Below are 15,426 nucleotides of genomic sequence, written 5' to 3'. Positions count from 1 at the left end.
TTAACACTAAGAAGTAGGCGATGACGCCATTTAAGTCTACATATTCTTGATTCGTAAATCGATTTGCAGTAATTTACACCAATATTGCTTTCTGTACGTGACTGAACATAATAACAATATTCGTATACTTACGTCCGTAATTAATCCTGTCTAATTTACGAATTATTGATAATCAAATGTAAATCTCGATATGACATAGCTCGACTTTAAGAGCTACTTGCAAGAGAGCTTGATGTTCACCTACTTTTTCTTTAGGAACTAATCGAAAGTGGATGTTTGCAGTGAACTTAAATATACATACATATATAACTTTCCCTCTTGTTTGCGGTTAAAGTTTAACGAAGAAAATTATCTAATAAATGACATAATGTTCATTCAGTAGTTGTACCGTAGACTTTAGTTTATATACATGATTGATTCTCAGCAAAAGAAAAATGTTTCTGCTGTATTGCTACACTGAATTTAATATGTTTGTGCAAACTGTTCATATTAAAGCTTCTAAACACAATTGGCAATTCTTAAACTTAAGGTACACAGTTGGTTGTTATATATTTCAGGCCAAGAAGTTACAGAAAGATCGTACTAAAAACGCAAAAGTTAAAATCTCATTTCTCATGTTGGCAAAGCGAGCACAGCTGCAGCATGAAATGCGCATTAAACGGCGTGCGTGCGTGCCTTTGTGTGTGTGTGGCAATACATATGCACTAAGCACGTGTGCGTGTGTGTGAGATGCAGGAATATTTAAAAGAGCAGCAGCCGCACCTTGATGCTGCATACTTTCCAGACGGATATTCTCTTCTTATATAATTTAAATACTTCTCGTTGCATTTTGCAAGGATTTCGCACCCAGAGTCAGATGAAAATTATTTATTTACCACAGAAATATTATATTTATTGCATTTTACATCGCCTCTGTTCCATTCCGAACTTTAATTCACTTCATTAAGCTGTATCCGGATTTTAATGGCTTTGGCTATGGGAGTAAACCAGTTAAATAAATTCCACAGATTAAAGAGCGAAACATACGTGCAATGATATTTATTTCAATTTTATTTATGGAAATGCAAGTATACGATACTAACGTTGCTTTCCTAATTTTAATAAGAACGATTATGCTTGTATTTCTGTATATTTCAATAATGCGTGTGAGTGTGTGTGTATGTGTAAATACACATTAAATACGATTTATTTTCTTGTTTGGTTTTTGTTTATCCTGTTTGGTATTAAATGCAAACACACATTGCACATTTGAGAGATAATAAATATTTGGCATTCATATTTTTACTTAGTGGCGTATAATTTAAAGTTGCGGGATCTGGTTTGAGCGTTTGGTTGCGACTAACTGTATTGCATTTATTATAATTGCATAATTGATGACGACAATAATATCTCGTTATGATGCACTTGCTAAGTGCCAGCGATTCACTCGCCTGGCAAATCGCCAGGAATTTTATTTTCATATTTCCTCTTTTTACTGGTCAAAAACTAAACGAAATTCTAATTTACAATTTTATTTTTGGCTTTAATTTTTGGCCATGTCTATTGGGTGCAAAAGTTAATTAGTTTTTGCAAACATACAGACATACTGAATTCATTAAACACTCTCGCTTCATTGCAGTTGCGGGGTATTTCGATCATGGCCTCACACAAAAAATTATGTCTATATTATAATATTTATTTTTGTAATTTTAATTCTTTTCTTTTTTTTTTTAATTTTCCTTCTCTTTACAATTAATATTTAATTTAATTATTAAAACAGAAACAAGCACTGGCCACGGGCACGTATGCACGCCAACATATTCAATTATTTAATTGCAACCTTTGAATAAATCGTGAAACCCACATCCATCTGCATTTGTATATATGTATATGTATGTGTGTGGGCGTGTGTGTGTGCCAATGCTTCAATTAAATACGAATACAAATTTCCTTTCTACGTGAGCGTATTTAGTTATATTACATGCTTATCGCTATGCTGCTTTCGGATTTACTTGTTAATTCGTCATTTTGATTGCTGTTCCTTTGGCTTCCAGTTAAAACATTATTCGCTCATTAGCAAATGGGCAAATGAGCAACCGAGGGCTCGTCAGCCGGAGTGACAGCCAAGGACTGCCAACCTGCCAGCCGTCTACTGCAGCAGTCCACTGACTGCAAATGTGGTTGCCATTGTTGTGGCTGTGGCTGCCACTGCCACGTGGCTAACGTCTGTCTCGTTTGCGATGGGCTCCAGCTGCTGCCAGAGCTGCGCGCCCGTGGACGTCGCCCTCTCGGTGTGATTGGGGCTGGCCCCCTCCCCAAGGTGGGGCACCGTGGCGGGCTCGTCGCGGCGCGTTCTCAACGCCTGCGGCAGTGGTCACGACGACATGTAGGTGCACTGTGTCTTGGGCTGCGGCTCCGACAGCTCGATGGGCTGGATGGCGGCGCGCTTCCAGTAGTCGCGTACCGTCTCGACGGTCTCGAGGATGCGCAGAAAGTTGCGGCCCGCCAGCATGGCAACGTCCTCCTCGCTCCAGTTGTGATCCTCCAGCAGGGCGGCCAACAGCTCCGGGTACTTGGAGACGTCCTCGAGGCCCAGCGGGGGCATCTCGATGCCATCGTAGCCGGCACCCAGGCCAATGTGCTGAATGCCAGCAATCGCTCGCACGTATTTAATATGCTCTATTACATCCTGCAGCCGTGCCTGACGGCCGCAGGCGACGTCCTCGGGGTCGAAGGAGAGCATGATGAGACCGCCGTTCTCGGCCACCAAGCGCAATATGTCATCGGGCACGTTCCTCGTCGAGTTGCACAGCTGCCTGGCCGCCGAGTGCGAGAAGATGACGGGCGCGCGCGTCAGCTGGAGCACATCACGCGCCGTGGCGTCCGAGCTGTGAGAGAGATCGATCATCATGCCCAGGCGATTCATTTCCCGCACAATTGCCTTGCCAAAGGGTGTCAGGCCCTGCTCCAGCGTCGAGGCACTCGACCCCGCCCAGGACACATCGCAGCGGTGCGTCAGGCTGAGATACCGCGCGCCCAGCGAGTAGAAGGAGCGCAGCACGCCCAGCGATGAGCCAATTGTGTGCCCTCCCTCAATGCCGATCACCGAGGCCAACAGGCCGCGCCTGTGCGTGGCCACAATGTCCTGCGAGGACGTCGCCAACACCGTATCTCGAGCATACATGTCAGACAGCCGCCGCACAATGTCTATCTGCTCCAGTGCCAGCTGGACGGCATCCAAGCCTTGCGCCTCGCAAGGCACGTACGCCGACCTGGAATGAAACACCACGAAAATATAAACATATATATAATACAAAACATAAATAGACTTAAGTTCTTATGGCCCCCTTCCGGCAAGGGGTTGAGTAATTGAAAAACTTTTAAATTTATATGCTCAAGAAGAGGGCACCACGGAATACGCAATCTTGTACGCATATAATCAATTCAGAGGAGCGGATTTTAAAGTGCCCAAAGGCACGTTTCAGCTACAGCCCAATATGACCATTGCACCTTTCACTTCGGTTTTCCAGTCAGACAGTCAGACAGTCCCGAATTCGTCCTGGATCCTGCGATTCGAAACACCGTCACTAGGTAGGCATGGTCGACTCGGCTTCAACTTTCAGTTGTCGAACAGCCTGAGAAATTCCATTTGTTACCGAATAAGTTGTCTGGCTGACAGGAAATATTTCATAATTGAAAAGTAAATTTAAAGTATTCTTTGCATTCAAATATAGTAGATAGATAAACCATCTCAAATTCAACGGAATAGGCAACCCCTCAATAAAGCATGTTTTGATTTTAGGATCTTTTACTTTTGTAACACAAAAAGCACAACTGAGAATTTATATTGAATAGTACACAAAAAGCGGCCCTCACAATGCATCAGGTTTGGACACGCGCTGAGCTATCCACCGTCGCTAAGGAAACCCACGAAATATTTCCAAAGGACTTGCCACAGCCGCGACAAACCGCATTTGTGCCATCCTACGAGAAGGAGCCGCCGGCGATGAGTCTGTTGTTGGGCTGGGAATATGGTCGACTGTGGTTGAAGGAGCACAAGCAGTCGATCGAAAAGGAGACGTCCAAGCAAAAGCCCTACTTCGTTGAATCCGACTTCAGCTGGTGGGTGAGCAAGCGCACCGTGGTCCTAGATCGCCGCCAGATCTTCACCAAGAAAAAGCAGAATCCCCACGTCAAGAACTGCAACCTAACGGCATTCGCTCTTTCGAAAATCAATCGGCTCAAGTACAAGGAGGAAGAAGCAGCTGCCAATGGGGCTAAGGCCTCCAAGAGCCCAGACGCTGCAAAGGCAGCCCCGCCTCCCGACGGGCAGCCGACACCGTCTGCCGACGCTGAGAAGGCGAAGATATGCAACTGCAAGGACTGCAAGCAACGGCGCACTGGAGGCCAGGCGACTAAAAGGACAGACCATAATCACGAGGATCGCAGGTCCACATCAATCCCTTGGTATTGAAATTAATCACGTAATTTAATACAATCGCCTGAAACGCCCAAGAGGTTTCTAATATTCTCTAACTTAGATACGAGACATTGAAATAATTTTTTAAATGAGTTTCGCAATTGTATTAAATTTTACTATTTAAATAACAACTGCTCTCAGTGCACTCTTATTGCATCCTTCATCGCTTATTATTCTCATTAGTGAGTGACTCGCCCCACCGAGAATGGGCTGCACGTGCCCCAGCTCCTGCCAAATGCCATTATTATGCAGCGAGCATGCTGGCCATAAAAGTGGTTAACTTAAGGCGCATTTGAATTTTAAATGCAAGGATATTCGCAATAAGGAAGGCCAGTAAAAACTTCTATGGCCATGCGAATGGCACTGCTCGTGTGAGTTGCGACGGAATTTTCAGTGGAAAATTGAACAATGACGACCACTAAAGTTTAGTCGGAAAATGGCCCCGGGCTGCGCTTCAGCTGACGGAGCGGGCGAAAGAGTTTTCCGTGTCAGAAGTCTACGAAATAAAATCGAGTGGATTGCCCATCAGCAGTTTTCCCAAACTGCAGCTGTCTGCTGCCTGTCATGCGCCACGCCCACTCGTGCACCCAGCCCTTGGCCGTTTGAATTGTTTTTGCCTCTGTTGCTGGATCGGCCCAGCCCAGCCCAGCCCAGTCCGGCCCGGCATCCGGATAGGCATTTTGGCCGGGTGCTAAAGACTGCCTGGCAGCTGGCAGGGCCAGGTTGGCTGTTTGCCCTGCCGCCGCACTGTTTGGCTGTTGCCAAATTTTATTTTGCAGTCAAATTGTTGGCATCTCTGCATCGTGGGAGGACGGAGAACTGGGCAGCTGGGCGCTTGATTGTATCGATGAAATGCGCCCAGCGCTAGGTAATTGTTATGGGTGGATGTCAAACATGCCTGAATGTTTGTTATCGGAGGGTACTCCGTTAAAACATCGTAAAACAACTGAGATTCTCTCTTACCCGAATGCCTGACCCGCAGCATGCTACCAGTAGCGATACAATGACTTTAAATGCACAAAAAATATGAAACTACATGGAGAAGAGCAATGGATGTTGTTCATATTCGCTTGTACTAGGATAATAAACATTTCTGTGAAGTTAAAGGTAGAAGGGCAGACTTTAATTGGCTGATGGATGATCATTAGCATATTTTTCATAAATATATTAGCTCGTGCTATATTTAAGAAATATATATTATTGCCCTATTCTTGAACATGTATTTAAATTAATTATTATTTAATTAGCATTTACACCAATTCTTAAAGTTGAGATTATATTATGTATGTATAAATGGTACGAGTATATTTTAAATATTTATAGAATTTACACTAATATATACTATACTATACTCTTATAAACTCTTGATTGATATTTTTATCTGCTACTCACAATTTATCCAAATGAATGTAAAAATATTTTCAGAATAATTAGGCCTATTTAATATAACATATGGATTGAAGCTATTTTCAACTACAGTAGAATCCGATTATAGCGAAACCCAAGGGACTGCCGTTATACCCGAAAGACACTAAAATTATATAAGTTCCTCATATAAGTTTGTGCGGGGACCAGAATTTTCATCGTAATAACCGTACGCTACGTATAAGCGGAGTCGTTATAACCGGATTCTACTGTAGCTCAATTAGCTCGCTGTTTTCAATTAGTTAGGCTCTCCTGCTGTCTGCTATTATATGCATGTCGTATCATCATAAAATATAATCAATTTAGACCTTGCAAAGCCTTGTCAATGCACGCATAGCTGCAGTATTTAAACGATAATTAATTGTGATTACATAAAGCTTGTACTAAATGCATGCGACATTGATAACGGTGTTCTCTGTTACTAAATAATTACTAATACATATATATGTATATAGCCTATCGATGCACGGACATCTGCACTAATCAAACGATAGTTGATTTTACTTTATGATTAATCCATGATTATTCTAGCTAGCTACGACTAGAAAGAGAATGAAATGAATAATCACAGTCTCTTTATAAACATAAATCTCCTACAAAATTGGGCTACTGACCGTTCTTAAGTTACAATATTATATCTAATATTGTTTAATGGGCCCAAAACAGATAATTCAATCTTAATCTTTGATATAAGAATTGGAGAAAACAAAAATATAATGAATATGAATCAATATTTAATAAACTAAAAGAATCTCTCTAAATTATATTAATATATTTTAGAAATAAGATAAGCACTCACCAAACTTGCACGCCGACTAGTCCCTGCTTGAGCCGTTCCATGTCCGTTTGGGCCCAGGCGGGCCGCACCCACATCGACTTGTGATCAAGGTCGTGACTGAGGTGAACCAGCTCGAGACTGCTGTGCGCATACTTGCGCACGTTCCAGGCAAAGTTGTTGTGCCCGTCGACGAGGGGAACCTCCCGCAGGATGCGCCTAACGATGCGCAGCCGTTGGGCGTGAGAGTTGCGGCTGGGCGACATGAAAAAGTGTTGGTAGGCCAAGGTGGCGGCTATGGCCAGCAGACAGATGGCGCTCACGAGAGTCAGAGCCACCATCCAGGAGCCTCGTCGCGACTTGTGGGCTGCCCCGGAGCTGTTCCTTGTCTTGCGGGCACTCTTTGCCTTCGCCTTGGAGGAGGAGCCGGCTGCTGCAGCTGCTTCCGCTGCCAGGGAGGTGGGCGATTTGCTGTCGAGGGCGATCCCAGCGATATCGCTGCCAACGACTACGCCGCCTGTCATCGCGTTGCCGTAGACCTTCGATTTCTGGATGCTGGCAATTTCGCCGCCGGAATCGCTGTTGGAGATCGAGTTCTGGCGCGAGAGTGTACGCCGTATGTTCGAGTGCTCCGTCACGTCTGGAAGGCCGCCAAAGCCGGTTGTCTGCAATAAAAACGAATAGGCAAAAGGGTCGTGAGTTATTTGACAGCTTTGTATTGGACCTACTACTACTACTACCACTACCTGGCAGCATAAGGCACTGCCTCGCCCCGCCCATGCTCGACACGCCCCATCTGGCACCCGCCAAGCATCTGCTTCGAACTTGCTTCATTAAAAGTACGTCAAAGTTTCCTCGTTGATTTTACGTTCTAATTAAAACTGTTGCGAACTTTGAACTTTATGCAATATTCATAGCTGCCATGAAACATCAACACGGCTCAATCTGAAACTTTTTAATGAATCAAGTGACCAAATCAAAATCAATGCATCCAAAGTATTCAATCTGACACAGCTGGCCGCCGCCTGTTGTTGGGCAAATCTCAGCTCTAGCATCATGAAGCCTCGGCAATAATCCATATGTGACTCGCATTAATTTATTCAATCAGCCCTTTGGGGCTCAACTTTGTTTGCCCAAGCTGTCACTGCTTTGATTATAATGTCAACCGAAAGGAATTATGAGAAACAGACTCAATTCCCATATGCATTATCTTCGATATACAGAAATAACTAAATGATATAGGGATTATGTACCTCCATGATATGCATTAAATGTTGTAATTAAATCGCGTATCCTTTTTTCTATAATTAAATGAATTTGCGAAATCCCTACGTATTTATTTAACTCTGCATTAATGTTACATTAATCACTTATTAAGCGCACGATGTGTTTATTTCTCGATATGTTGTTTCTGTGGCTATATTTGTTTATTTTTTATTCATTTTTTAAATCGCTTTTTCATTTGCATCTGCGCATAATCAGTTGCACCTGGGCGCAGTCAAGCACCTGAACAAATTTTATTAAAAATAACTTTACAGTTTTTTAGATTTGCAATATCTTTATCGCAACTCAATTTTCAAATGAACTTTGCCCTTGGTAATTTATTTAGTTTCTTAATTTATTCCATTCCTCAGTTTACCGCTAAAAAAATTAACATTCATGAACATCCAAATACATTGTTGATAATATTCAGCTAACTAAAATCGCACAATAAAATCCTTTATTTAATCTCTGGCCTCGTTAACCTCGTTTCGCTCACTTGAACTGCTCTGCGTTCATTGGTCTGGATTTACGTGCGAATTCTCTGCTCTGCTCATGATTAATGTGTGCAGGGTATTTAAAAATGTTGAAAGTGGGCAAACATGTTCTTTTATTGGTCAGTAGAAAATTTAATTAATAAAGATACAAATGTTTTGCACGCCCATCCGAACGCCCGATACATTTGAAACTATTTTTAATTATGAGTTGCGCCTGCATCCGACGGCGAAATTAACTTTTATTAATTCTGCCGAAACTTTCGACGTTGCAATGAAAGTAATAACAAGAAGGAATTTCGTTGCATCCAGTGCTCGACCAATGGCTAGACACCCTATACTTTTCTAAACTATTGCATTTTTCAAGTTAAATAAACATAATAATATTTAGTCATATATCTATTTGTATTTATTATTATTCCGGTTAATTAAATTTCAAGTAAAAGCTCATACAGTTCATTAAACCTTTTCGTTATTTATCGAATACAGGGTAGCTATGAAATGAGCCTTGCTCAAGTTTCGCCAAAAAACAAAGGGGAAAAATTATCTCAGTTTTTAATAAAAATGCAAATATTTTTCGTGCTTCACATTGCAACGATGCGCTGCATACTCTGTATTTTTCATTCTTCTCATTAAAATGAAACTCAAGAGCTTGAATGCTCTGTTTTTTTTTCGTAGTTTCTTTTTGTTATTTGTTGTTATTAAAACGGGAAACATAAAAAAAAACTTAGATGAGCAAGGGAATTCCTTACATATTTTATTCTTAATTAGCATATTTGACACGGTTACAGGGTATTTGAGGCTGCAATTATGTTAGCATTCCTCTTTGTTTTTAGGGTGCATCATTATACGCGTTCATCAGTTTGAAAAGAGTCTATTAGTGCACATAGATTATCGATTAATCGACAATCGATTAAGTTTTTCATATACGTTCAGCGATCCAGATAAAATCTTATTGTTTAAAATTAACTATTTTAAGATTATATATCTTCTTGAAATCTTATATTGGTGTGGGCGTGTAATGCGCAGTCAGTATGAAACGGTTGCCTTATTTTCCCAGCTGAATTTCATTCCCTCTGCCAATTGAAAAGTTTTCCGTTGTCGGCGCAACCACGAATTTTCATCTGGCAATGGAATGGAGAAGCGTGGAGGGAAATCGTCCGTTAACCGGAAAGCAGCTTTAGCCACATTTCGCACTGAATACTCCAGTGAGGTGGAGGCGTTGGCGTTGTTTAAAAATGTGCGGGCAGAGGCAGGCAGAGGTACCACAGCAGGTGCCAGTATTTGGGGCATGTTCGACAGTTTGACTGAACTTTGCTGTAGCTGGGCGCTGTCGAGTTTATTGTAATTTATAATTAGTTCAATTGGAACTTGAAGTAATTTTGCCAAGCTCTTCAAAAAGTCAGTTTTCAAATCCAATGAAACAATAAACACAAACAGGCTCTAATGCGAATGAGTGGAAAAGTTTAGTATAACTTAGTAAGCTGAATAGAGTAAACAAAATTACGTGTTCATCCTTTAATTTATAGAAATAAGTTTCATCTACGACATTTATATGGAATCAACATGCTGAAGGACCGCGGCAATCAAGAAGACTCCGATGACTGCTTCGATGTTCCCATTGCTCAACGACAGCAAAGGGATATGGACACGGACATGGAGTCTGGCGATGAAACAAACGACACTTTGGACTTTCCACAAATCAATGCAGATCTTTTCAACATAATCAGAGCGATTGACATCGACAGGGAAGTTTCACCCGAAACTTGGGCAATGATAGAGGCCCTCATCGACCAGTGAGCGGAGTTTACTTTGCCAGGCCCAAATTAATTTCAAAATGAAAATGACTTTGAGCTGTCTGATGCAATTGAAGTCTTCAACGATTGGCAATTGAAATAAATGTTCTTTTATTCTTTTTAAAACTGTGGCACAGTTGTAAATTCAGGAATCTTGAGATTACATTCAGTGTGTAGTTATTCAGTCGGGGAAAATATATATAACTAAAAAATTTTATTTTTCACTGGAAGAAATTCGTCACAAAGATCTTTAATTTGCTTCACTTTGTCTTTAGCTTAAAATGGGACTGATTAATCGGTAAACGTCTAACACAAAATATGTTTTATGCTAATGATAATTTGTATACCCCATCATCTCTCAATGAGCATTCAACTATCACATTTTGAATAATGCTGAAGGGCCGCAAAACTCCCACTGTCATTCGTAATGTACATGACTGAAATACGCAATTTCAGCAGAACTATGCGAAAAATGTAAACGAATTTTTGAGCCAGGAGCGACCGACTATGTAATACTCGTTTTTGGTACAAAAATAGTTAAATTTAAAAATATATATATATATCACAAATTTTTTGAGACAAACTTATATACATAAAAAATTTACCATGACTACAAAGAAGTAGATATATAAGATTTTGGTATATAAGATTTGGCATATATAGTAACTTAACCTCCTAGAGTATATAGAAATATACATATATTGTAAACATTATTTAGTATAAATGAGTGCCTCTATAAGCCTTATTAATAGCCCCGTTTTGGTTAGTTGAGGCGAAAACTATTTAATGAGAATACCTATGTTTATACATATATTCCAGCAATTTCAAGTTGCAAAATAGTTGGGCTTACGAAAACATGGATATCCCATGGTAATATACTCGTTTCATTGCGTGAACGAGTGTAATCAACAGAGCTGAGCGACAGGCGGTAGTCACATGCCACAAAAGATGGCTAGCAAAAGGGGAGCATCAGAACCGGAGCAGCGAAACAGGAACAGGAACAAGGACAACAACAAATGGCAGCTGTAACAAGTAAAGAACAGAAAAAAAAGAAGCAGAGCGGAAAGCTTTTTAGTTTCCCGTTGTATTTTCTTTCGGGGTTTGTTTTAGATGCACTTCTTTTCAGAAAACAATTCCGTACGCCCTGTCTACCGGACTGGAGTGCTACATACCTATTTACATATTTAAAACCCCTCGTCCTAAGGGACAGCTGGCTGGCTTGATTGGACTACTAAAATATGTCATTAAAATGGCTCTTAAAATCTAAAATTTCAGCTGTCAGAGTAAATGAGCTGACAAACTGAGCTTTTAGCTTAGTCTAGTTTTTTATTCTTAAATTCTTTCTTTCTTATACTAAACAATATGCATATTTACTAAATATAGTCTAATGAAACGCATATATATTAAACTAATATTCAATGTAATATAAGCCTCAGGGCTCCCTTGCTTAGAAATGGACGAATGGAGATAGATAAGATACTACATTTTTAATAGGATTCACGAAAAATTGTATAAATAAAAAAATAAAAATAATAAAAATAATTTTATGTTATATAGTAATAAATATAAAACAAAACATGTATAATAATTATATTTTCAATTTGTAAATTAATTCAACAACCTAAAAAATAGATAATAGAAAACCTATCATATTTGTGTATTATATATTTTCTAGCAGATAGAAGTATATATACTTCTAGTACAGAGAAATATCTGGCACAAAAATATGGAGGGTGCTTAGTTTAATTTCTGTTTATGTATCCTAACTAAAAATACTTCTATCGACTTTCTACAGAAAATAAGGTCAGAAATTTGATAAATACGTTAGAGAGAGATAAACTTATTTGATTCGTCTTTTATTGACGTTTATATTTTTTACTCATCTTTAAAGTAAGCTGAGGCTAGAAAAATCTCTTATTGTCAATAGTACTACAGAAAGACTAAAGGAAAGGATTGAGTTATGTGCTCTTAATCACGAAAAGTAGGTTGCTCAAGACTTACTATATAGAATACATATTAAGTTAAGTTAATCTGGATCACTTTATCTCAACTCAAGCGCAAGATGCGACTGAAAATATTATGAAGCTAATACAACGGAAGGAACAGTTTCTGAAAAATCATTCTGATAAATGCGAGAATGCTGATTTGTTTAAAACTTTGGTGATTTCCCTCCGTTGTGGTCTATTCTTTGACGCCTGACTATTACGATTTCCATGGAGCCCTGTGGCGCCTGGGAGGTGGGATGTGGGCGGTAGGAGGTGGGTAATGTAGTTGGAGTTGTGAACATTGTCCATTGCCATTGCTGTTGTGTCGGTTGCGGTTCATGTCAACGTCGGCAAGTTTTTAGTTTTTCAAATGTCGCTGGGGCTTTTCACGCTGATGGACATCAGCAGCAATAAGGACAGCACCCCTTCGCACAGTCCGCAATGTTTTGCTTACTTTTTTTTCCGTATTTTGCTATTTCTCGGTTGTACGCCCTCTAGCCGCAATGTTGTTGCTGTATTATATTTGCCAGTCCGTTCTGGTCCCCAGTCCCCAGTCTCAAATGGACAGCAGGAGGAGGAAAAGAAGCAGCTGCTTCCAGTGGAGGCCATTGCTGTGTTGGGACTTGGTGTTTTGTTTGCCTCAGAGTTTGTCTGTTTGTACGTTTGCGTCTCTCTCTATTTGGCTCTGAGTTATCTGGGCGATGACCGGCGATTGTCTAGACCCTGCCCAACCCAGCCAACCTCCCCGGCCGACTCGATGTCTGTTTGGCTGTGGCTGTGGCTGTGAATGTGCGCTTAGTCTGCTGTTTGTATTGGTAGTTAAGGAATTGCACCTCTTTAAGTGTTCATTAAACAATTGAAAGTTTTTAATCGCCTTCTTTGTACGGCTCAGCTCTGCACACACACACAAACACACAAGTATGTGAGTAGAGTCTCGATTAAATGCCAAAGTTGGCTAAACTTGTGTGCTCTGTGTTTTTCGCTCGGACATAGTCGGAATGCTTATTAGGAGCCACGAAATTACACTTAACGCAGACGCCTTATTTATAGCTTGAACAGTTTAACAAGTTGCTAAATGAATGCATTCATTTCGCCAAGTGAATGTCTCAATTTATATTTCACCCGTCTGTTGATGGCTTTATTTGCAGTTTAGCGTGGGCATGTTGCATGATGCATGTTGCATGTTGTGATGCGATTTCATTTTCTTTATAGTGCACAAGTCACAAAGTTTATCGCACGTAGTTGCAGCTGGGCTGCCGCTGATAATGGCCCATGATTATATAGTACTCCATCATGTTGGACCCCATTGTAAGTGGAATTGGCAACAGCGTTCGCTTCGCTTCGAACAAAGCATGGCTTAGCGTGAACTGACTTGAACATTGATGGGGAGAAGTAAAACTAGAATATGCTAGTCAATCTCGACAGCTTTGTTCTGCTGGCACACACACCCACGCACGCAGCCATCAATCACGGAGCGGTCGGGAGAACTCAAACTCAATTCGAGAATTCCATTTGCCCAGTAAATGTGCATAACCGAAAGTAAATTGAATTGGATCTAAGGCAGCCGCTTGGCAAATCGAACGCTGCAGATTGAAGCTTGCCACTTCAAATTGTTGGGCAGCACAGCGAATTTGCAGTGTAAACACTTAAATGGACCGCATCCCAAGCCATGCACAATTCAGAAAACTGAGAAATGTAGTCAATCAGGATTACGCCTGGCATTCAGTCAGCCAGCCCGAACTGAAGTGGGTGGGCTTTGCTTTCACAGTTGGCTTTTGCACTCTTTCCCATTTCGAAATAAAGTAGCAAACGAGTTTCCTTTGCCACATTGTAAAACTGAATATCCAAGCATGCTTAAAAGCGGATTCAAGCTCTCGAAAGTGGGTATGTCTCATATATCGCCAAACACAATATAATTATTCTTGAGTTTTCTGAGAATATACGTCTTATATAAACTTTTTTAAATAATAATATATCTAAACTATAGCTAGGCTCTAAACCTTTGAATGATAATTTGCGATATGTGAAAAAAGACTACGAAGGCTACTAAATATAAAATTCGACTTATTCTTTTTATAAGTAATAATTCTTAAAAAAAAAAACCGTAAAAATTGATAAATTTATTTACAAACATGTACAGATATAAATTCCTATTTATGTGTTTGTATATAAACAGTATATATTTTTTTATTACATCAACTGTAAATACATACACAAATACGCACATAAATATATGATATTTTCCCCAAGCAAGAAACTATGGCAATTGCGAAAAATGAGCCACGGAGGAAAACTTTTGATGAAAATCATTGAAGCGGTAAAAAGCACCGAGCAGCGAAAAGAAAAGCTCCCTGAATTGCGGAACGGAACAGTGCGGAACGAACAGGCAGGCCAGGCAGGACAGGTCGACAGAACGGAAAAGCTGCAAGCGTGGTAATAATGACTATATTTATGGGTTTGGCAGAACGCATAAAACGCAGGTTCCGGCAGTCAGACAAGCGCTGGAAGTGCTGCAAGTGCAAGGCGAAAGGAAAGCGGATAAATGTTGTCGAACTGCAGAGCAGAGCAAAGCAGAGCAGGGACTGGACTGGACTGGCGACTTGCTACTTGCTACTTGCTACTTGCGACTTGCGACTGAACGACACTTGCAACATTTAATTTATTATGCAAATGTGAACAAATGGCCCGAATGGTCATAGATGACAGCCAACGTCGCGGCGTGAATAATGGCCAGCGAGGACAATTTGCCGTCGCCTTGCCAAAGCGATTCATTTGTATACTTTACAGATTTTCTCTTCATTCAGTTGGATGTCCACTGCTGCTGTTGCTGCTGCTGCTGCTGTTGTTGTTGTTGTTGTTGTTGTTGCTGGTGCTGAATCGAAGCAAAGCAGCAGCTTTGTGCAGGATGGCACACATGGCATGCTTACGAGAATTTAAGATGCAAACGCCAAACAAATTGAGTTACATGCAGATAATCGTTTATCAGATCCGTACACAATGTGTCTACGCAAATGTTTTCTGATTTGCGGGCATTTGTCATGTTAAAAGAGCTTTCGGGAATCGAGCAACTCTAAGTCCGCATTCGAAATGCAATTTTGGAGCAATTTGCGTGCAAGAGATTTGTCAGCAATTTTACAAGAGTGAAATAATTAAATGAAAAGAAAATAAATATTAAAGTAGTAGTAATAGTAAATAAATAATATAAACGAAAATAGCAAGTATAAATGAGTAT

At 40.5% G+C, this 15,426-nt stretch overlaps 2 protein-coding genes across 3 annotated transcripts in view; one reads left to right on the top strand and one right to left on the bottom strand.

Annotated features, from left to right (window-relative positions):
• Positions 1-1,220: 1,220 nt before the first annotated feature.
• Positions 1,221-15,426, bottom strand: part of LOC6583325 — a 92,189-nt gene continuing 77,983 nt past the window's right edge. For both annotated transcript variants that reach the window (XM_015162810.3, XM_002008959.4), the window contains exons 2-3: positions 6,684-7,324; positions 1,221-3,251 (exon numbers count right to left, since the gene is read on the bottom strand). In XM_015162810.3, coding sequence (XP_015018296.1) covers positions 2,354-3,251; positions 6,684-7,324 — 1,539 coding nt within the window. In that variant the 3' untranslated portion in view covers positions 1,221-2,353. The remainder of the gene's footprint in view (positions 3,252-6,683; positions 7,325-15,426) is intronic.
• On the top strand, positions 3,603-4,590 carry LOC6583326. Its single transcript, XM_002008960.4, has one exon. It carries the CDS (start codon positions 3,857-3,859, stop codon positions 4,451-4,453), a length of 597 nt encoding a protein of 198 aa, XP_002008996.1. The 5' UTR covers positions 3,603-3,856; the 3' UTR covers positions 4,454-4,590.

Source organism: Drosophila mojavensis, unplaced genomic scaffold, assembly GCF_018153725.1.
Source record: "Drosophila mojavensis isolate 15081-1352.22 unplaced genomic scaffold, ASM1815372v1 contig_74, whole genome shotgun sequence".
Classification (NCBI taxonomy): Eukaryota; Metazoa; Arthropoda; class Insecta; order Diptera; family Drosophilidae; genus Drosophila; species Drosophila mojavensis.
This window is presented reverse-complemented; position numbering and strand designations above follow the sequence as displayed.

What these genes read in the sequence shown, in the direction of transcription:
- LOC6583326 (XM_002008960.4), top strand. Translation starts at nt 3,857, where the DNA reads ATGCATCAGGTTTGGACACGCGCTGAGCTATCCACCGTCGCTAAGGAA.